Source organism: Amphiura filiformis, chromosome 7 (genome assembly GCF_039555335.1).
Source record: "Amphiura filiformis chromosome 7, Afil_fr2py, whole genome shotgun sequence".
NCBI lineage: Eukaryota > Metazoa > Echinodermata > Ophiuroidea > Amphilepidida > Amphiuridae > Amphiura > Amphiura filiformis.
The window spans coordinates 37,535,145-37,557,252 of NC_092634.1; the positions used below are offsets into that span (position 1 = coordinate 37,535,145).

The 22,108-nt window shown below is 35.8% G+C and overlaps 2 protein-coding genes across 2 annotated transcripts in view; one reads left to right on the plus strand and one right to left on the minus strand.

Annotated features, from left to right (window-relative positions):
- Nucleotides 1-22,108, plus strand: part of LOC140156492 (uncharacterized) — a 130,933-nt gene that overhangs the window by 88,357 nt on the left and 20,468 nt on the right. The window contains exons 2-7 of the mRNA XM_072179435.1: nt 14,033-14,203; nt 14,754-14,843; nt 17,181-17,343; nt 18,408-18,479; nt 19,499-19,570; nt 21,920-21,991. Of these exons, the coding sequence (XP_072035536.1) occupies nt 14,033-14,203; nt 14,754-14,843; nt 17,181-17,343; nt 18,408-18,479; nt 19,499-19,570; nt 21,920-21,991 (640 nt within the window). The remainder of the gene's footprint in view (nt 1-14,032; nt 14,204-14,753; nt 14,844-17,180; nt 17,344-18,407; nt 18,480-19,498; nt 19,571-21,919; nt 21,992-22,108) is intronic.
- Nucleotides 744-6,748, minus strand: LOC140157104 (cytochrome P450 2J4-like). Its single transcript, XM_072180175.1, has 3 exons — nt 6,296-6,748; nt 4,595-5,551; nt 744-2,861 (listed from the first exon to the last, which is right to left on the minus strand). The coding sequence occupies exons 1-3, from the start codon at nt 6,654-6,656 to the stop codon at nt 2,680-2,682; spliced, it is 1,500 nt and encodes a 499-aa protein (XP_072036276.1). The 5' UTR covers nt 6,657-6,748; the 3' UTR covers nt 744-2,679.

The window sequence follows — 22,108 nt, forward strand, 5'->3', positions numbered from 1 at the left end:
GGATGCTTTTCAATAATTTAAATTATACGGTGTCCAAAATTAATATTCCTTGGTATGATAATTTATCTTACCATGTTGACCTATATTGTTTGTTAAGTCAACTGGACGTGACAAAATATCCTGCTATGTAGACATTAATTTGTTGCTAAATTGACTTAGCATAATAATTTATTTCGCGAAGACGACATCCATTTTGGTATGTCGACTTAGCATGATAATTTATCTTGCCATGTTGACTTGTTTGTTCAGTTGTCTTGGCGGGATATTTTATATCATGTTGACATAATGCTGATAATAAGTCGACATGGCAAGATAATTATCTTGTCAAGTTGTGTCACATAGACGCTTCCGTACTATATATGCTTGATAAATGTTATTTGGATATTTTTTCCTGCTGGCCTTCCATCCTGGCGGAACAATTTTCCACACCTACAGAGTGTTTGTAATCAACCTACCGGGACGGTATGACAATTGTCATGTTCTACGATAGCTGAAGATGACAGAGAGTCAGGTCTCTAAATCGATTCAACAACCATTCATACATATCACAATCATGTTTTATTGTCCTATTATCATGCGAATTTGCCCGTGGTAGGACAAAATATATTTAAATGAGAATAACAATGATAACGTCGTATTGCATACCCTATAATACCTGATCTAGTTTCTTGTGATATTCAGATTTCTTTTGATCCTAGATGGTGTTGTATCACACTATGCTGCTGTGTTTTAAATACGCCCTTAACACAATAATAAACAATTTCCTGAGAATCAAACAACTTGCTTTAATAAAAAATTAATATCACAATAGCACTGGATGTTTAAAATTATGTTATCCTTGATTAATGAAAATAAATTGTTTAATAAAACATTGAAAAAAAAATCAGTTGGTCACCGGGTTTCGAACTCGGGATAGCGTATCTAGAGTCAAGCGCCCTAACCATTAGGCCACGGGCCTCTGCTGTAAATTACTGTGTCGAAATACAGCATTTATTATATAAATGGATGCGTCGTCCAATAAGAACAAAAGAATTGTGAAAAACTCGATTTTTTGGCAAATGGGGCTCAGAATTTGTATGTAGGGTATCTCAGAAACTGCTAGGGTATATTTGGAAGTGAATCTGAAAAAGTAGTGTGAAGGTGATAACCAGGTAGACCTGTAGCAGTGTCTAAAAATTCTGGATCAGTATGATTTGCAACTAATTTTCGCTATGAAATACCGCGTGAAATGGAAGCAAAAATACTTGTTTATAACGAACAATGATTGACTGTAGGATTGGTGGCCCTTTTGGAATTAATGAGTTGTCAAGATATTACACCTGGGACTGTAAATAACATTTAGCATGGTTTTAGATACATTTTGTACCCAGCGAAAAATAACATCGAACAATAGAAGTCAAGTGTTTTAATGTTTTAAGTGTAAATATAGTCTCGCGGGAGCATCTGTTATTAGTCTTCTTTATCAGTCTTTTTTTCTTAAAACTTGCTGGTCACGGCTACCGCGTGACTCTAATATAAGTGTGCTCTTTCATTTAATGACATATATGTTGAAATATATTGTAAGGAACACTTGCGGTTTTGACATTTAAAACCTACATTTTGGTCAAATATTGTGCTGAGAATTCCGTGAATTCTTGGTTTTTCGCGCCGGGACAGACTGATTACGTAACTGTTAGGAATTATGTATTAGCTTTTTCATTGCAATCGCCTCTATCCATTTAGTGCATAATATGAAATTGACCTTTTCGGTAAATCCCATAAGCCTTTGCGAGTACACCTAAGAACTCTTCATTCTGCGTCACGCCGCTCTGCGCCGATGCGCACATCGTTTATCGAACATCTTTACTGCGCATTGCAAGTCGGCGTGACGTAAAATGACGAGTTCTCAGGTGTATTAGATAAATTTAGATTACTTTATGCCTTGGTTTTACAAAAATGTATATGTGACCGTACAGCACGAATAAGCCGTAAATGTCCTAAATTGTATTCTGAGTTATCGGTACCTCAAGTTGCCGCGACATGTATCTTCTTTTAAACTAATCAATAGTCCTATTGTTGAAGAGGATTATAAGTTTCTACCTTAGATGTGTATAGAATTCATAATAGCTCTGGTCTTTGTTTGCTTTTGCTAAATCCTGTTCAAGTGGTGGTTACAAATCATTATATTTTGTCTAGGTATCAGGTATGTATAACCAACAATTAACAATGAGAGGATATTCCTGAACCTCGTTGACTTGGGGATGATTTGAAATGATCACCAATTAAGACTGTTTGATATTTATTACAAGCAATGTGGAAAAAGAGACACATGTAGAAACGAAAACCATTTTGTTGATGGAGCAAAGTTCAACAAACCATAACCCCGCTTCTGGATATCGTTTGAAGTCAAATGATGTACTATTTTAAAGCTTATGATATATATTTTCTAAAACCGAAATAAAACAAAATTGACCGGGGAGGATTTACGGCTCATTCGTCGTGTACAATCACATATGCTTTTACATTATCTTCCGTTAATAATTAAAAAGTTATGGTATTTTCACTACATGCATGTCTGAAAGTACGTCAGTGCGCAGCTAACAAATCATTAAGCATTGCCAATACCATGTGGACTGATTCGTCTTCATGGGTTGACGAGAGTAAGACTCTGAAAGACCTTAATTGTTCATTTGATGATGTCTAGTGCCTTGGAGTGACAGCAACATTAAATGGTTTAGGTTGGTATGTTATACCCGAAATACCGTCAAGAGAAAGTTCGAAAGGAACGTTTGGTGCCGTAAATGCGAATTGGTGCATCATGTGAGTAAAGAACAAGAAAAGTTCCATCTTAGCCATATTCTCTCCCAGACAGTTTCTCCGTCCTGTTGACAAGAAGATAAAAATGATAAAGAAAAAGGAGAACATCAAGCAGGAGGTACATAAGATGAGGAAGTGACAGAAAAAGAAAGAAAGAAAGAAGGAAAGAAAGAAAGAAAGAAGGAAAGAAAGAAAGAAAGAAAGAAAGAAAGAAAGAAAAAGAAAGAAAGAAAGAAAGAAAGAAAGAAAGAAAGAAAGAAAGAAAGAAAGAAAGAAAGAAAGAAAGAAGGAAGGAAGGAAGGAAGGAAGGAAGGAAGGAAGGAAGGAAGGAAGGAAGGAAGGAAGGAAGGAAGGAAGGAAGGAAAGAAAGAAAGAAAGAAAGACAAAATTTCTACTTCACAAAAAGAGTGTTCTCTCAAGGAAAAGTCCCGGGAAAAGTTAACCCCCTGAGCACTACCTGCCGATCTAACATTGCCTGTGATTGGTCAATTACATGATATAGATCTTCATTTTAATCACCAATCAGAATGGAATTTTGCAAATAATTCACCCCCATTTTTTAGTGTGGTGAAATCTAACAATATTGCTGATTGGTCCAATTATGAAAACTCCTTTTTGACCAATAGGCAGGTAGTTCTCATGGGGTTAAGTTAGTTTCGATATGTATACGGCTTACCGATAGAAAATGGTATCCACTCAGGCCTCTGGATAACATAGCCAGATGAATCAAGAAAACGTGGGGAGAGTGGGGTAAGTTGAGCCACTTTTTACATTTACTTTCACTACGCTCAAATAAATAAAGCAGGACCCAAATGCAGTGTTACAAATGAAACATATGTATGTTTACTTGGTTATGATACCACAAAATTGTAATCAATATTTTGCACTTTCGCACAGTGAGACGCCAAAAATCATTTGCAAATTGGCTCAACTTACCCCAACGGTGGGGTAAGTTGAGCCAGTCCCGGGGGCAAGTTGATCCACCATAGAAATGCACAGTATATGCCATAGCTGTGAAATTCAATTTTGCCTTTTTTTTAATTGTTGTTTTCAGGTCTTTATTTCGCAAAATAGTTTGATATAGAAGTAGTTTGATCTAAATATTGCATACAAGTAATTTCTGACAAGATTTTACTTTGAATAAAAAAATCGGGGAAATTTCTGCAGGTTTTTCCTATGCTCAACTTGCCCCATGGCCTGTGGCTCAACTTACCCCATGTGACCCTTTTTGTCAACAACCAAGCCTCCCACCTGACTAAAACTTGTTACAGTTGTAAATAGTTTTCTAAAATAGTGTTCATATATCACATCCTCAATACCCAGAATGCTATCATTTTAGCCTTTTTCTTTCTGGGTGAAACATGAAAAAAATTGTTTTTTGCCAAAAGTTCAACATAAGTGCGAAAAATTAACTTTCTAATGCAGCTTTCTTACCCTATGTGCAAATGATTCCATATTACACTTGAGAAGCCTCTGTTATGTCATATACAAATAAGTGGAACTGCAAAGTAAGATAAGTTTTTAATTTTCTTTCTAGAGGGGGTGGCTCAACTTACCCCCTGGCTCAACTTACCCCACTCTCCCCTGCCGATCTAACATTGCCTGTGATTGGTCAATTACATGATATCTTCATTTTAATCACCAATCAGAATGGAATTTTGTAAATAATTCACCCCCATTTTTTAGTGTGGTGAAATCTAACAATATTGCTGATTGGTCCAATTATGAAAACTCCTTTTTGACCAATAGGCAGGTAGTTCTCATGGGGTTAAGTTAGTTCGATATGTATACGGCTTACCGATAGAAAATGGTATCAACTCAGGCCTCTGGATAACATAGCCAGATGGATCAAGAAAACGTGCTGGGTTAAATTGCGACGGCTCTTTCCATATCTTGGGGTTATGATGTACGCTCCACAAGTTAGACACTAGGAAAGCCCCTTTTGGAATAGTGTACCCGTTGACCACGGTAGTTTCTGCTGCACAATGAACAACGCCTGATGGAAGTATTGTTGCAATGCGTTGAATTTCCAACAATGTAGCTCCGGTGAAAGGTAGATTTGGAATATCGGAAAGCTGGGGTAGACGATCGCGACCAACTTTGTTATCAATTTCTTGCTGAACCTGACTTTGAACATCAGGATATGCCATCATGTATAATAAAGCCCATCGGAGTGTCGTTGTAGTAGTTTCGAATCCGGCACCGAAGAGATGCCCGATTGTGGTGGTCAGAGATTGGTTATTGATATGTGACTGTAGGGTCTCCTTTTGATTTTCCTCGATTTCAGTCAAGAAGACGTCAATGAAATCTCGAGGATTTTTAGGATCGTGATGTGTGCGATGGCTATCGATGTTCTTATTAATGAATTTAATAAGTCGTGTCACGTTTTCTTTAAACAATTTGCATAGTTCGGGACGAAAGTACTTCATAAATGGGATAAAGAGTACAAGCCCGCCAGCCCCCATGATCTCTGTTTGCTGGTTTATAATGACGAGAAGCTCCTTAAAATCTTCATCGGTGTATTCATAGCGTTGACCAAAAACAACCGAGCATATCACATTCGATACAGCATTCCCGATCAAATATTGAGGATCGAATGGTTGTTTTTCACGTTTTCTAAATTCGTCCAAAAGACTTTTGGTTTCCTGCGATATCTGCTCTTCAAAGGGTCTCTTACCAACCCCAAAGCCACGCAATGTACTCAGCGAATGGCGCCGCAGTTGTTTCCAAGATTCACCGAAGGCAGTCCCTACTCCTATTAATTAATTATGAAATTATAAATAGAAATAATAAAAAGACAGATAGATAAATAGATATATGGGTAAATAGATATATTGATATAAATTGATAAACAGAGATAGGAAGAAAAGAAAGAAAGAAAGAAAGAAAGAAAAAAAAAGAAAGAAAGAAAGAAAAAAGAAAGAAGAAAAGAAATAAAGAAAGAAAATAAAGAAAGGATAATGAAAACTTGACAGGTAAACGTTCATATCTTTAACAATTTGGAAATTATATTACATGTCCGTGACCCGATCGGCAGCCTCATCCCCTATTTTTCTTCATCAAAATTGAGATTTTGGTATCTCATTATACCTGTGAAATTTAACTTCCGACATATTTTTCGTTTGAATGGTGTGACTTGTTTGAACCACACCGGAAGTGTATGTACCATCCTATGGGGCATTGTTATACACGTTTTGGCCTCTCATATCAAAACCTTTTTAGCAATACAACTCAAACATTGGAAACATATTGTTTTAATGGTAGCCCGGGAATGGTAGGCATCATTCTAAGCCAAGATAAAAAACAGAAAATGAAAAATCGGACCATGCCTCTTTAATACGTGAATACAATGAACAGAAAAATCATGTCGAGTTTGATACCAGAATAAATCTACTAGGTTGCTCGTTTTGATTTTCTCTATTGTTCCTAATTGAATAAAAAAAGGTTCTAAAATGGTAAAGATATTTTGTTGGACACCTAGTATGAAAAATGCATTTACCAGGAGTAACATTCATTTCTTCTGCCAGTATGTTCCTTGGTCTATCACACAACAATGGATTCTGAAATGCTTCTTTAATAGCCTCGTACGTATTCAGCACAACCACAGTATATCCTAATGCATTTAGGCTGAACACATTTCCGTATTTGCGTGCAGTAGTGTCAAACAGTCGATGTGGTTCCATTGGAGATCTGTACATAGCAAATGCAAGGTACGGCAGTGAACCAAGAATCGGAACACTCCATGGTCCTGGTGGCAAGTTGCGTGGTCGGAATAACCATGATAGAAGAAGAAATGTTGCAGAACATACGAGAACTGATCGAAGATTAAAGCAATCAGAAATATATTCCCAAGCCATCATTATTATGGATTGATCATTAAGTACGTTTTACCAAAACCACTTGCAATGTAGAGTACAGATCCAAGCGTGGTATATCCAAAAGCTGCCTTATATATTGTTTCTATTGATACCGTTATTTATATATATGTGACCTACTCCCAAAAAATGAGCGTAAAGTCTCAAATTGGTAGATTCGAGACCTCCTAACAGCTGAATTGGTGTTCTTTGTTTGATGATGCAAACATACAAGCGAGTAGTTTTTTATGAGTTCTCTATTGTGCATGTTGTGCCCCATTCACAAAGGACATTCAACTGGCATACAGAATGCCCCAATCACAAAGACAGTTTCTGTTACGTACGGGTGCGCGTCAAACAAAGAATATCAATTCAGCATTCAACGTGTGACTTTACCCTAATTTCGTGGACGCATGTCACATAAAGATAAGCAACAGAGGCCCTGCATTCTTTTATCGATTGGTTCCAAACGAAGGATTTGAACCGGTGTCCTTCACCGTAGTTATGGCGGAGTGCAGTCCATTCAATCAAATGTTGTCATCAACCTATTTGATCGTAGTGCAGGGTTATGTGTGTGAGACGAACTGTCACGGTAGATTACAATCATGCTTTTGTTGAATGCATTTGAGTAGTCCACCATATTTACGGGATGATACGTCATATGCAGGGCCTCTATAATTTATTAGAAGAGGTTACTGATTTGTGAGAGAAATTGTGCATGTCCATTAGTAGAACTTCATAATGAGAATTTTTTTAAAAGAGATGAGAATTTGACAAAACTATAAAATTGCAAATTTTCTCATTTCTATGAAACTTTCAACCCTGTGGGCATGGTTTCTCATCCAAGCGAATGAGAAAATACTAATTAACGTGTGAACAACCTGTCACGAGCTAGATTAACACGATAATTAGTGTAGCATGCCCCGATTTGTCCCACAGGGTTTAAAGTTTCATCCAATTCTCATCGCTTTTTAAAGAATTCTCATTTTAAATTTCCATTAGTGTTAGCAATGACAATCTATACACACTACAAGGCAGCACATTACACGTGTCGCATGAATTATCAGTATAAATATCAAGTTCAATCACTTCCCAGCGAGGTGGATCAGTACTTTATTTCTTATTATAGGCTAAACAATACAACTCGATTCATTTCCGGGTAAGTTGATATGCCAACACAAGTTCAAAGGAAGGATACATATACACGTACAGTATCATTATCAAAATACGAAGGTCATTCAAAAATTCCACCTGAACTGTCCAATAGGAAATCAAAGATTATAATTTCCATTTTAAAAATACTGAGACTGTGATGTCTCCAGAAAGTTATTGAAGTTTTATTATACACTAAGCCAAAAAGAAACTTATAATTTTTCACAAGGTCATATCTTAAAATCCTCTCCATAAAAATGAACAAAAATTGCACACAGGATTACTTCAATACTCTACTCTAAACACTGGTCAGTAACCAAACAGTTGTCCAACTGACACAACAGCAAAATACACTGACATGCAACACCTTCCTGGACCACATTCACAGCGCAACAGATTTCTTTGGCTGGGTTCCAATTTTTCGCCTCTACATGAACAAAAATTACACACAGGATTACTTCAATACTCTATTCTAAACACATGTCAGTAACCAAACAGTTGTCCAACTGTCACAACAGTAAAATACACTGACACGGAACAGCTTCCGGGATCACATTTACAGGCGAATAATTGGAACCCAGCCAAAGAAATCTGTTGCGCTGTGAATGTGGTCCAGGAAGGTGTTGCATGTCAGTGCATTTTGCTGTTGTGTCAGTTGGACAACTGCATAGTTAGTGACATGTGTTTAGAGTAGAGTATTGAGGCAATCCTGTGTGTAATTTTGGTTCATTTTGATAGACAGGATTTTAAGATATGACCTTGTGAAAAATTATAAGTTTCTTTTTTGGCTTAGTGTATATTATTTTGTGACTGATGACATCTTCTATTGCTTGCGAACCATACTATGAAATGTGCAAAAACGTTCGTTACAAATTTAGGAAAGAACTATACGCAATATGTGTTACTTATTATACCGTGTACTCTAGGCTCTCGAGGGGGAGTTCGTGTACATGACTCTTTCAAAGACTTATGCCAAGACATTCAGAAAAAACTTGGAAGCTAAAATAAATAATTTATTTCAGATATGTTAGTGATCTATTGGTGTATGTGATTCTATTGGAAAAGCCTATTCTGGCGGCCATTTTGGAGGCCATCTTGAATTGGTAAGATGCAAAAGAAACAAAATGTGCACATATTTATTTCTGTTAATTAGAAACATTCATTCCATTGATATTTTTGTATCATTAAATCATTTATGGGTGGCTTTAGTGTATTTTAAAGGACACCACTATTTGGCGGCCATTTTGGACGCCATCCTAAAAATTTACTTGGTCTGAATTTCTTACCCTAACTTTTTTTGACGGACTTGGCATATATAACATGAAAATGCATGATAAGTCTTTGAAAGAGCCATGTACATGAACTCCCCTTCGTTACCGTAAAGCGCAAATTAGAAACAACATCTAGTTTTGAACTTAATCAATTCTCGCTATTCGCAATAAGGGCGCCGCCAGCAGTTTGCGATGTAATCGTGATGTATCATGGGAAAATCGTGATGTATCATGGAAATGGTCGACATCAAGTCCGCGCAATACGAATATTACCATGCTATTACATAGGAACACGTGACAATATTTTTAGTTTGTCAATATAACGGTATTACACGCAAATCGATAGAGAACAAATTTATTGTGCACATTTCAAATCACATTATTAAGTATTATTGAGTATCGATTCGCGTGTAACACCTTTATTTTAACAAACTAAAAAATATTGTCACGTGTTCCTATGTAATAGCATGGTAATATTCGTATTGCGCGGACTTGGATGTCGACCTTTTCCCATGATACATCACGATTACATCGCAAACCGCTGGCGGCGCCCTTATTGCGAATAGCGAGAATTGATATTTTTGATTATTTTAATACTAGTGTACGTCTTTTTCTTTTCCTTTTAAACCCGTTTAACTTCCATACGATGAAGCAAAATAACCTTTACGTATTTAGCGTACGAAAAAAACCCATTTTATTCTTGCATTCGTGCACGGTATCTTTGCTTGCTTACACATTGCTGACCATCATATAGAACTATCAATGTGGGTAATCGAGTTGAAGCAACTCAATCCTAGCTACTAAAAGGCTTAACCTAATATGTCAAAATCGTATAGAAGATCTAAATGACATTTGAGACTACTTGAATTAATTCATGAGGTCTGGGAATACATAAATTTAAATGTTGATATTGAATATTAAGTGTTAATGAAATTATGCTTTATGTTGTTTAAGTTTTAAATTGTGACATTTAACTTGCTTGCTTCAAGTATGAGTAAATATTTAGTATCCTAGTCGCTGTGCTTATCATTAGTTGTTAAATAGGTACTGAAAGCCCTAAAGCAAATGTTAACGTTAAGGACATCTTGTTCATCAAACAAAAAACGTCAATGCATATTTAATTTGTTATTACTTTATGTTCCTCTTTAAAAAATCAAGTGTTTCTGGATCCTAGTTTCAGTGGGCAGGTGTTTTTCTAATTTGTTCTACGTGAAGAACATGCTATGCATCCCTCGGACCATTAATTTGTCATTCATGTATGCGAATGTTTTAGTTTTAATTTTTGTTTGTCACTCCTGATTTTGTTATTTGTGAGCTTTTTATATATAGTTTTTACAGAGTCTAGACTATATTTCGACCTTTTTCTGTGCAGCGGTACTGCACACATCCGCTTGCATTTCCGCATGCAGAAGTGCAATATATCATTTATCCCACGTCTTTCCTTGAAAAAATAAACCTGACGGATAGAGCGACCAAATAAGACCAATGTCGGTAAATGCGAATTAAATACCAACAGTCAATATATTCCTTAGAATAATGTTATAAATTATTCAAAAAAAATCTATGGTTGGCTTCAGGGTGTTATGTTGATATAACATTTGTATTCACTAAAATGAGTGGAAAGGATTTATTTACGATTAGCTTAAGGCATTTGGGTGTATTATACTAACCATAGGGGTTGGAGTTGGTATCACCCCCACCCTTCCGTAGGATAAGAATATATCATTTGACGCATCACAACTTTAAAGGCATAGCTATATTAGATTGCTATGTAATTGAGGTACAATAGTTCCCTTCCTTTAATATGGTATGAACATTAAGGAATTGGATATCAACGTTTGCACAGTATTTTGAAGGACCTGAGAGCACACCATACCTATTGAATTGAATTCCGAATACGAGGAATGTCCTTCTGATATCAAATTATTTTGATTTTTTGAAATTTGCGATATAATAGAAATTGTATGGCAAATTATTAAAATTTGATATTTTCTGATATTTTTGCTATTTTTGGTATTTAACAGTCCTCTGACTGTAGATTTATAAATCTAATGATGTGTACTTAAAGTGTATGTATTTTGTTACGAGTCGTACTTGGCTCAAGGCCAAAATCACCTTTTACCCGAACTCACACGAATGCACAACACAAATACACTGTTTGATTAAGCTAACAAAACATAAGTCTTTAATTGAAAGCACGTTACTATTGGTACAATATATGACAACAATGCACATACACAATAATCAAATATAATCACTCTTTATCTATTTAGTACTTAGCCAGCATTCTTCTTCTTGGTGATCATAAAGTTCTTGCAATGTTCTGGACGACTGATGTAATTATATCCTTATTCACTTGTCCTGCGAAAATCACTGGGCGAAGTCCTTTGTACACTTGCATTGATAAATCCTTGCGTATAAAATCCTAATACGAAAATGGTGTTCTCCAAACACGTTAATAACTCCTTGCGCAGTTCTCCTATACTAAACTCCTTGCACTGCTTTCTCCAAACTTGGTGCTATTTCCACCTTTCACACAATATCTTCAGGAAGCAGGACTGCGATGCAGTTGTCCCCACTTATTTTGACAGTTGCGTTGAATCAAAACACCAGACTTCAGCAAGTCGACAGAAGAATATATATTCCTTTCTTGGAAGAAGTGCGTTCTTGGACGTATTCTAGATCTTCTCCGACAACACTGGCAAATAGTAGCACTTTGACTACATAAAATATTTCTGGTTTGCAATTTTCTTTCTTTGAAGGAATTGGACTGTAAGCATATTAGCTAGCTAGCCCGGATCAACACTCAACTGTGACAATAATTGTGTTTACATTTTCTTATATATCAAGCCTGGGAAAAACCCATTCTATTATGGGCCATTTACTGCCTTCACACTATGCTCAATCTGGGAAATTCCCAAGTCTTACTTATAACATTAACCTTTCTCATTACATCACTTCCTTAGGGGAATTCCATTACATCACTTTCCCTTTACAACCTCAGGGGGTTTCCAAATATTCCAAATTAGATATGATTCAACTTGTTTTGCTCAATTTGAGAGGGGAATTCCCCCAAAATGTCATCACTCATGTAACTTTGTAAACAAAGATAAATCATCAAATTAAATTACTGAGGGCACATCACAAGCTGGGATGAAAAGCCGACCACCAATTGAAAATTGTGACCTTTATATTGAAGTTATACATTTCCCCCAAAAGACCTACATTGTTTTGGTGTTAACTTGCATTTGGACATTTACCATAAAATGTGTATTATATCGCGAATTTCAAAAAATCTAAATTATTTGATATCAGAAGGACATTCCTCGTATTCAGAATGCAACTCGATATGTCTGATGAGCTCTCATGTCCCACAAAAATACGTGAAAACGTCGCTATCCGATTCCTTAATACAAGTAAAATCCTAATTTCTTATGTCGACATCAATCTTATTTACTCGCGTTGAGTCATGGTAAAACGAAGGTGGGCGGACAGAAGTTCTTTTTGTTTGTCAGGTGACACGTATCAAATACCCGCAAGCAAAACATCTTTTGCTAAATAGTCTGAGCATCGAATGGGGAAAATAACACAGAATTTGTTCTTTTCTTACCTTTGGTAGTTTATGGTTTTAGGGTTATAATTGACCAGAAGATAATCATTAGATTTTTCCACAACAAGTCACGTTCATAATAAATGGGCATATTTTAATCACTTTATGAAAGATTCTATATAGTATTATTCCTCGTAGTAATTTAAAATTGCCTCAGGAGTGTAATAGACAGAATTAAATGAGATTTAAGCCAGGTATTTAAGACAAGTCATGTTTGAAAGTTGTGATTATTTTATATACTTCCGTTTTCCTTTTGAATCGACATTTTTTTTCTTATTGCATTGCTTTAGCTCTAATTTGGTGTGGGGGGATGTCTCCATGGTTAAGGCATACGGGGATGTGGCACAGATTGGGATACCTTTTCAGCGATTTCGGTATGGTGGGTTTTTAGTGGATATCAATGCGGAAATGTGGCACATTTGGGTGCTTTTAGTCTTTTTTGTGAAATATTGGTATACTGATGGATTGCAAAACAGCAAAAAGAAGATAAAGCTTAGAAAAAATCAGCATCCGAAAGTATGCGAGGCACATCCCCGTACAAATGTTTACGAAGAACCCCACATCCCCGGGTTTGACGTATGTGGTAATTCAGGCTGCAAAAGCGGCAAATTCATGTTTTAGCCACATCGGCTAGGCGCTTTTGTCCAAAATGGCCCTGACCGAAAATTTTTAAATGGCAATATTCCCACAATCTGGGTGGGACAAATTTGTTGGTATTGGTGTCTTTAAAGGTAATTACATTTAAGTATTCAAACTTTCTCATTATTTGCTGAGCAATGTGAAGGATGAAGACCTTTCAACTTTACTTTGACCTTGAAATTGACCTTATGGATCACATGAATTTGAGATGAACTTGTGCGAAAATTATCCCCCGCATTTCTTTCTTGGTGTGTAACCAGTTTTCCATTAGATCGCTACATGATGTAGGGCTACAGCCAAGGTCAAACGTCTAACTCCCGGTGTCTTACTTTCCCGTATGTTACCTGCTCCCACAAGTCTAAAATTAGTAGTTTTGATACCTCATAGTTGCTGAGTTGGTGTTCTTTGTTTGATGTACACATACAAGCCAGTAGTATGTCCTTTATGAGACAAAGGACATACAACTGGCATACAGAATACCCCAATCACAAAGACATACTTCTGGCACGTACAGGTGCGCGTCAAACAAAGAACATCAATTCAGCAGCCAGGGGAGCTCAGTGGTCTCGAAACTATCAACTTGCCACTTAACGCTCATTTCATGGGAGCAGGGTGCATATTTGGTGGTGTTCTGGGACTGATGATCATAACCAACTACACCTTTTTTTATCCAATTACAATCACTTCCTAAATTTATTATTTTCTTCCAGGAATCTCGTCGAATACAAGCATCACTAACAGTATATATGTCCGTGGTGAGTGTGACGAAGGCATGGTGCAGTGTTTGAATTCTACGCAATGTATTCACGATTATCAACTATGTGATGACGATAAAGAAGAAAACTGTGACAATGGATCGGACGAATGGGAAATTGAATGCAGTAAGTTGTATAATTGAAGACCGAATTAAAAAGACTAGTTTGCGTCTGACGTAAGGGCAAATGCGCGGTGTGATTGGTTGCTGCGCAGTGCTGCATTTTTTGGTCTGCTTGACAGGACTTCATACGCAAACTAGTGTTTTTAATGCTGCCTTTTATTATATATCATATGTCATTGTTCTGTCAAAACTCCAAAAAGCGGGTCAAAAAAAGAAGTAGAAGAAGAAGAAATTTTAAGGAGGAAGAAAAAACAAAATGAATACAAAAAGTTATTTTCCTAAAAAGATGGAGTTACGAGATTTTTCAGAAACTATGAATTGATAGTAAAATTGCATTAATGTAGTTCTGAGACTATTGACAGCCGCCTTAATCAATCTACTTCATATCAACGAGTTATGAGAGATTATACTATGATTTGAGGCGTTGAACTTTGTTCTGTACAAATCAGCACAACGTTTTAAAAGAATTTTAAGTACATAGTTAAAATATTTATTTGTAAAAAGGAGCTTGTTGCTTTTATGTTAAAATTGCTTGTCTACGATTTCACCTACAGAAAATGAAGAATTGGACTTTAGGTTTGATATATTTTTTGGCGAAAAATTTGACGACGACATCGAAGAGGACCAAGAAGGAGTACCATGTCGTAAGTTATAATATATTTGAAGAGCTCTGTTGCAAAAGCCCCTACATTAGGGTGGGCCAAAATATACCTTTTTTCTCGGATCGACTTGGAACTCTCGGAGAATTTTACTGGGGTACATAGTAGTATTGTGCTAAAATATCAGTAAGATCAGAGCATGTTTCGCCCAGGCAGTAGATTTTACCAAAATCCCTACTTATTTGCCATTTCTTACTGTATAACTCTATAAAGAAAAATCAGTAGAAACAACCTGGGAAAAGTAAGCATTGAGATGACATCATAGCCAATATTAAACAATTTGGGTAGTTTGTTTAGACCCTCCAGAACATCACCAAATAGCAAGCAGTCTCCAATTGGTTACCATTATGTTTTGCTATAGACCTGTATTTAGTTAAATATTGATGATATTTGAGTTGCTAAATTAAGGGGTAGGGGTATCATTATGGAGCATTTCCCCAGTTCTACTGAGTCAAATTTCACAATCTTGGTCTTGTTGGGTAGATATGAACTGCAAAAGTACAAACAATACATGCGATATGAATTTAGAGCAGCTCTGACATGACCAGGGGTTAAAGGGTCATCTGACGCCTGATTTGTAGTAATTTTCAAGGCTGTGTGACCTTTTGACCTCTGGTCAAAACATGGATAACCGAAAATCATATAGCATTTATTTTTGACAATGCTGCAGTTCATATCTATGCAACAATACCGCATTTGGGAAATTTGACTGAGTAGAACTGGGGAAATTCTCCATAATGCTACCCTACCCCTTAATATAGCAACTCAAATATAATTAATATTTGACTTACATGCGTGTCTTTCGCAAAAATAATGGTAACCAATTGGAGACGGCTTGCTATTTGGTGATGTTCTAGAGGGTCCAAACAAACTACCCAAAGTGTTTAATATTGGTTAGGATGGCATCTGAATGCCTACTTTTCCAAGATTGTTTCTACTGATTTCTCTATATAGAGGTATACAGTAAGAAATAGCAAAAAAGTAAGGATTTTGTGAAAATCTACTGCCTGGGCGAAACATGCTCCGATATTACTGATATTTCAGCACAATACTACTATGTACCCTAGTAAAATTCTCCGAGAGTTCCAAGTCGATCCGAGAAAAAAGGTGTTTTTTGGCCCACCCTACCCTACATCCACCTCTGGCCGAAATTGAGTTATTGACATGACATTATAGTGTGGTAAAATTGCAAATTTTGGTGGTTGTTTGACCTTCATACCACCTTCCCTTCCGGAGATATCGTATATTTTCTGTTTGGGAAATCTTAGGGAATTTCCGGAAATCTGAACTTAAAATGAATATATAATAGTTTTAATATTTTGATGCATAATAGTAGCCTTGAATGTTCTTTAACTATTAAAACCAAAAGGATGTGTTTTTGGCTTCGGAAATACTCAAAAAATGGCATTTTGCTGAATTTAATTAAAAATCTGAATTAAAAAGAGTAAATGAGATATTTCTATTTTTCTTCTTGATTTTGAAAGCATTAGTCAAGTTATATACATAACGTAGTGAAAAATGGACTCAAATTTTATTGCAAAGGTGGTTTCTAGAAAAGGGGTAAATTTATTTAGCTGCAAAAGGCCTTACATCCACAAAAAGGCGCGATATAAAATGGATATTTAAATAAATAGGAAGGCTTAAAAATTGTACCAAACCTATTATAATTATTAGTTTCTATTCATCAACAGTGTATTCAAAACCACTGAATCAAATCGAAAAAGTAATAATTGCATAAATAAAAAAGCAGTTATTCTCAAAAGGTGGATGTAATGGCTTTTGCAACTAAGCTCTTCATTTTATGTCTGTACCATTTTTCACCCAGATTTTTTTTTTTTTTTGACGTCAGTGGCTACGCGCGGCAGTTGACGTCACTGTCTTCACGCGCGCATCCATAATGTATTACTGTCTTTTATTTGAATTTTGTATCACACACTTATCAATAAAATGTCAAGTCTTTGATATTCGCTCTTGACATCTCACAGCAAGACAGCAATAATACTGGTTAATTTACATGCAGTACCCCAAGGTTCGATGCTAGGCCCATTTGTATTAATTGTGCATGTTAGTGACATCATAAATATTTATGATGTGATTATATACACAATATGTACCAGCTTGGCGTAGACCGGGCATGGGGGTTAGACATGCATAGACTATAGAGTGAGCCGTAACCCTCTCCTATATGGGATTAAATCATTAAAACAAACAAGTAGGCTTATCTATACAGTCAGGATGTGTCACCAAACGCTGACCTGTGCATGAATATAATTTAATATATACCGTATATTATCATAATAATTGTTTTCATTCTTCACACAGCAACAGGCACATTCTCAGATGTGTGTAATTGCACACAACTCTGTTCCACAAATGACACTATCGGTGCATGTACAGCATTGTCTATCAACGAAGCCACCATGGATTGCTCTGACAGATTTATTTCCCACTTTCCCGTCACATTTCCTGACATCACTATTAAATTGTAAGTAACACTTCATGTTTTTACATAATGAAAACAAAGTCCAGATGATTGTAGCATATGAATTTGTATACACTCTTGAAGCAAAGTCATTGTTCATTGAATTTATAGCCGTAGGACCGTAGGCGAAACTATATAGTAACTTTTCGCACAAAATTTGCAATTTAAAGAGAATTGGTCATTGCTCGTTGAAATGAAGCTAGTATATGGACAATATACGTGTGCTCTTTCATTGAATGATATAAGATCTGGAAAATGTTGTAAGGATCACTTGAGTTTTTGACTTTAAAAACTTACATTTTGGTCAAAAATTGTGCTTGGGTAGGTCGTTTTCAACAGATTTACAACATTCACCTTGCTATAAACATTGAATTGCGTTATCTGTTGACGTAATGAAAAGAAGAGTTTTTAGGAGGACGTGTTAGCTTTCGTTCGATATAAAAAAATTCTGATTGGATGAAGGGCTAGGGAACACTTGAGGTTTGGAAAAACCAACCACAGATGCCTATTTTCCACTTGTCACTAGCTAGAAGCACACACAGCTCTAATGATGTTATGCACTCAACTGTGCAGTGTAAACAAAGACTGTGTAGAAACAATTCACTGCTTGCTTGAAGCTCTTGGACGAAATTGTGTGCTCAGATGTATTGAGGTGGAAACTGTGCATAGACGTATTTATAAGATAATCGTTTTGTAGGCAAACCTTTCCATATGAACTGTTTAATAAAACAGCAACATTTAATAACTCAAACTTATTGATGTGCCATATAATATCGGACGCTGCAATCAGTAGAGTAGCCAGGGTTTTAGTGTGTGGGGGTGGGTGTGGGTGGGGTGGGAGTGTGGGTGGGTGTGGGGGCAATGCTAAATGTTCGTCCCCATTTGTCATTTTTTGTCCCATTTTTAATCAATTTATCCCCGACCAAATATCTGTAGGGGTACATGTAGTCCCTTCTCCCCTGGCTACGCCACTGGCTACAATGTCAAAGGAATGGCTGGAATATTTTAATAATTTGTATAACTTTGTTTTAGCATAAGCTAATTTTTTTTTAAATACTATATTACAGGGATTTGTCGACCAATCAAATCACTACTATACGACGGCATTACTTGTCTAACTTGACCCAGTTACGTGAACTGTAAGTATTGTCACACTCGAAAAAAATCAAGCTTCAAATTCCGCTCTCGCACAAATACATTATTCGCTACTCATGAAGAGCAAAGGCCCTTAAATCCACCTCCGGCTGAAATTGAATTGTTGGCATGACATGTGGGTAAAAAAAATATTTTGGTGGTTGTTCGACCTTCCCTTCCGGAGATATCGTATATTTCCTTCTTTGGGAAATCTTTGGTTTTTTTATGTATAATCGTAGCCTTGAATTTTCTTGAACTATTAAAACCAAAAGGAACTGTTTCGGGGGTCACTGTGTTTTTGACAGAATCATTGTAATTAAGAACAGCTGTAGCCTCGGAAATGCTCAAAAATGTCATTTAGCCGGATTTAATGAAAAATTCATAATGAAAAAATTAAATGAGATATTTAATTTTTTCTTTTTGATTTTGAAAGTTACATAAAGTAGTCCAAACAAATGGGCTCAAATTTGATTGCAAAGGTGGTTTCTAGAAAAGGGGTAAATTTATTTTGTTGCAAAAGCCCTTACATCCACGAAGAGCGCGATATAAAAGAAACAATAAAATAAATATTCGTTTAGTTTCTATTCATCAATACTTTATCCAAACCCAAATTTAATCAATTCCAACAAGTAATACTTGCACAATTAAAAAAGCCGTTTTTCTCACAAAGTCAAAAAGTAGATATTAGGGCTTTTGCAGCAAAGCTCTTCATAATATAAAGTCCTAATCGTAATTGGGGTATTTAGTCGCGCCAAGTCATTTTGGGAATGTACTTATCGTAAGGTAATTCAAATGTACATTACATAACTTATTTTCTTCTGCCAGAAATTGCCATTGTGATAAACTATTTTATGAACAATTCGTCATGCTTTTCCTGGCTCATGCTTCATGAAATGATAAAGCAATAGAGCAAGATAAATCAGATTGAGATCTGGATTAGCGATTGGGATCTGCAGAGGGTAATGGTTATGAAGTTTTGATACTTTTTTATATACAGAAATATTAAACTTCTTCTTCTTTGCAGAGATTTAAGACGAAACAATATACAGATCATTGACGTTGATGCTTTTGAGCCATTGAAACAACTCGAGACACTGTAAGTAACGCCGTTTATGGTATACGATACTGGTGTAGTAATCTATTTCAATAGTCATGATATTGGATGTTTATGAAACTTATTGTATAGATTAAGGATTTGAAAATGTTAGCAGTACATTAACATTATTTTATTAATAAATATTAAAATATCGATGATAATATTCGCTATAGAACCTATAGTTATTCAAAAGTACTGGTATGTTCCTATAAAATGAACTATATAAATGCTAACACCGGTTGGAGTCAATAGAGTACCGCGCCTATGGGTGTTGTTTTTAACATTTGTGATGTTATTGCTATACCTTCCAGGTGTCACAAATGACACCAAGAGTGAAATAACACCCAAAAGTGTTAACAATAAAATAAAACCCTGCATGGTGCGGTCCTCTATTGACTCCAACCGGTGTTACTTTTTACACCCGATTTTTTGCAGTGAATAGGACTCCTCGTGCCAAGGAATTTTCTGTTTTAGTTTGTTGCAATGAGTATTGACTATTGCTACAGCTAAGACATTTCGCTTTTCAGCATTTGTTGTTTCATTCAATTTGGTTTTCTCGTTTCTGAGATATGTTAAATTATTATTTATATCAGGCTTTTGAGCGATACAATAAAACTGTATATTGTACAATATTTGCAAAATACCCGGATGCTTTACAATATTTTTTTAAATATTGTACGCGTATACACGTACGCGTCGCGCGTTACTATGGTGACAGCACCAACACTCGTCATGATACAACAGCACAACAATGCAGACAACGTAACGGCTCACAGGAGATTTCTTACAGTATAAACAAGTAAAATTACAAACTTAATTCACGACAATTCTGGATGATGATAACCTTATAGGAAATATAATCCACATCTAGGCTTACAAATAAACCTATATATAATTATTCCGAAATTGTCTTTGGAGAGTAAAGAGCAGAAAACAAGAAGGTCAAAAGGTAAGCTTACATTACAATACACATTGGTTAAACCCGGTGGCTAGGTAAGCTTAAATTCATTTTACCGCATAGCAAAAGCCTGATATAAATAATAATAATAATATTGAATGGCTTATTTTCGTGTGATACGAGAATATATTGCACTCGATAGAAAAATATTGCACTCGTCTTCGACTCGTGCGATATTTTTCTATCTCATGCAATATATTCTTGTATCACACTCAAAGCCATTCAATATTATATAAATATTTAATAAAAAAAAAATATTTGGTACGGTACGGCGGCGCACTGATCCAAAATGACCAAATCTCTCCCTGGGCCAAATGAGGCATTTGTGAAATTGAGATAACGGTCCATTGGGCTATTCCATTTAAAATCAACACTCCCCATGTGGAAGATTTAGCTTAAGTCTGCCACAGCTCAGAGAGAGTATCAATTTTGAATATAATACACAATTGGGTAACTTCCATTTCAAATACTTACTTCAGTTGTGGGATATAGGTAAAGTCATAATACAGAGGGAGTATGGGTTTTAAAATAATTAACTCTGTCCAATTACATTTGTCCAAAAACATACTCCCCTGTGGAAGATATTTCCAAAATCTTCCACAGGGGTAGTGTGGATTTCAACTGGAATAGCCCATAGGGAGCAAAACACAATAACCTATCGGCATATAAAAGAAGGTTTGTGATATCAGCAGTTGGATTACTCAACTTAGTTTTCACAATTGCCTTTTTTGGCCTGATTGGATCGGATTCTGGCTCACTGGTTTAAGATTAGCAACTATTTTAATAAACTGTTGCGATTTGGTAGTTCACAGCATCTTGCGAATGGTGGTGAGCTTTGGCAAAAATTGCATTGATCATTTCATAGCGAGCGTGCACAAGAATTCAAATATCACAGATATATATTTTGTAGGTCCTGTGGTTCTTGAGTTAAGTTGTAAAGACTGCTGTAACAACAACACTTTTGTAAAACGTACAAACTCATTAACAACAATAAATCAAGTAAGTTTTCAAAGTATATGATTTGTAGAATGAACTTTTACCAAACATCAAAGTGTTATTTTTCAAAACAATCATTGATTTAAATAATGAAAATCGATTCCATATAATTAAATACTTTTCATTTTTATTTCGGCCACATAAATTAATAATAATCATTGTATGGATTAACATAGCAGTGTAAGTTAAATTTCCACCTTGTTCAGATTGGGTGCCACAAGCTATACGCTGCGGCATTCACATATCTTCATGTTCTTATGGTTTAACTTAGTAATATCATAATATATTCTTTATCTTGCATTTTCCATTTTTATAACATTGATGTGAATTGAGGGGAAAAACAAAGGACATAATATTGTATTTAATCAACATGTGTGTATGTTTGTCGTTAACAGTCATCTGGAAGCCTCTGGCTTGGGGAACAGGGTGTTCGGCGTCTTAAGAAATTTAACCAGTTTAAAATACTTGTAAGTTGATATCTATATGTTATTACATTTACGTTACTTCTTCTTGGTAAACATTTTGAGAAACGTAGACGGTGATAAGGTCCAAAGAAAAAGTATCAAGACATGTTAAGTAGGTAA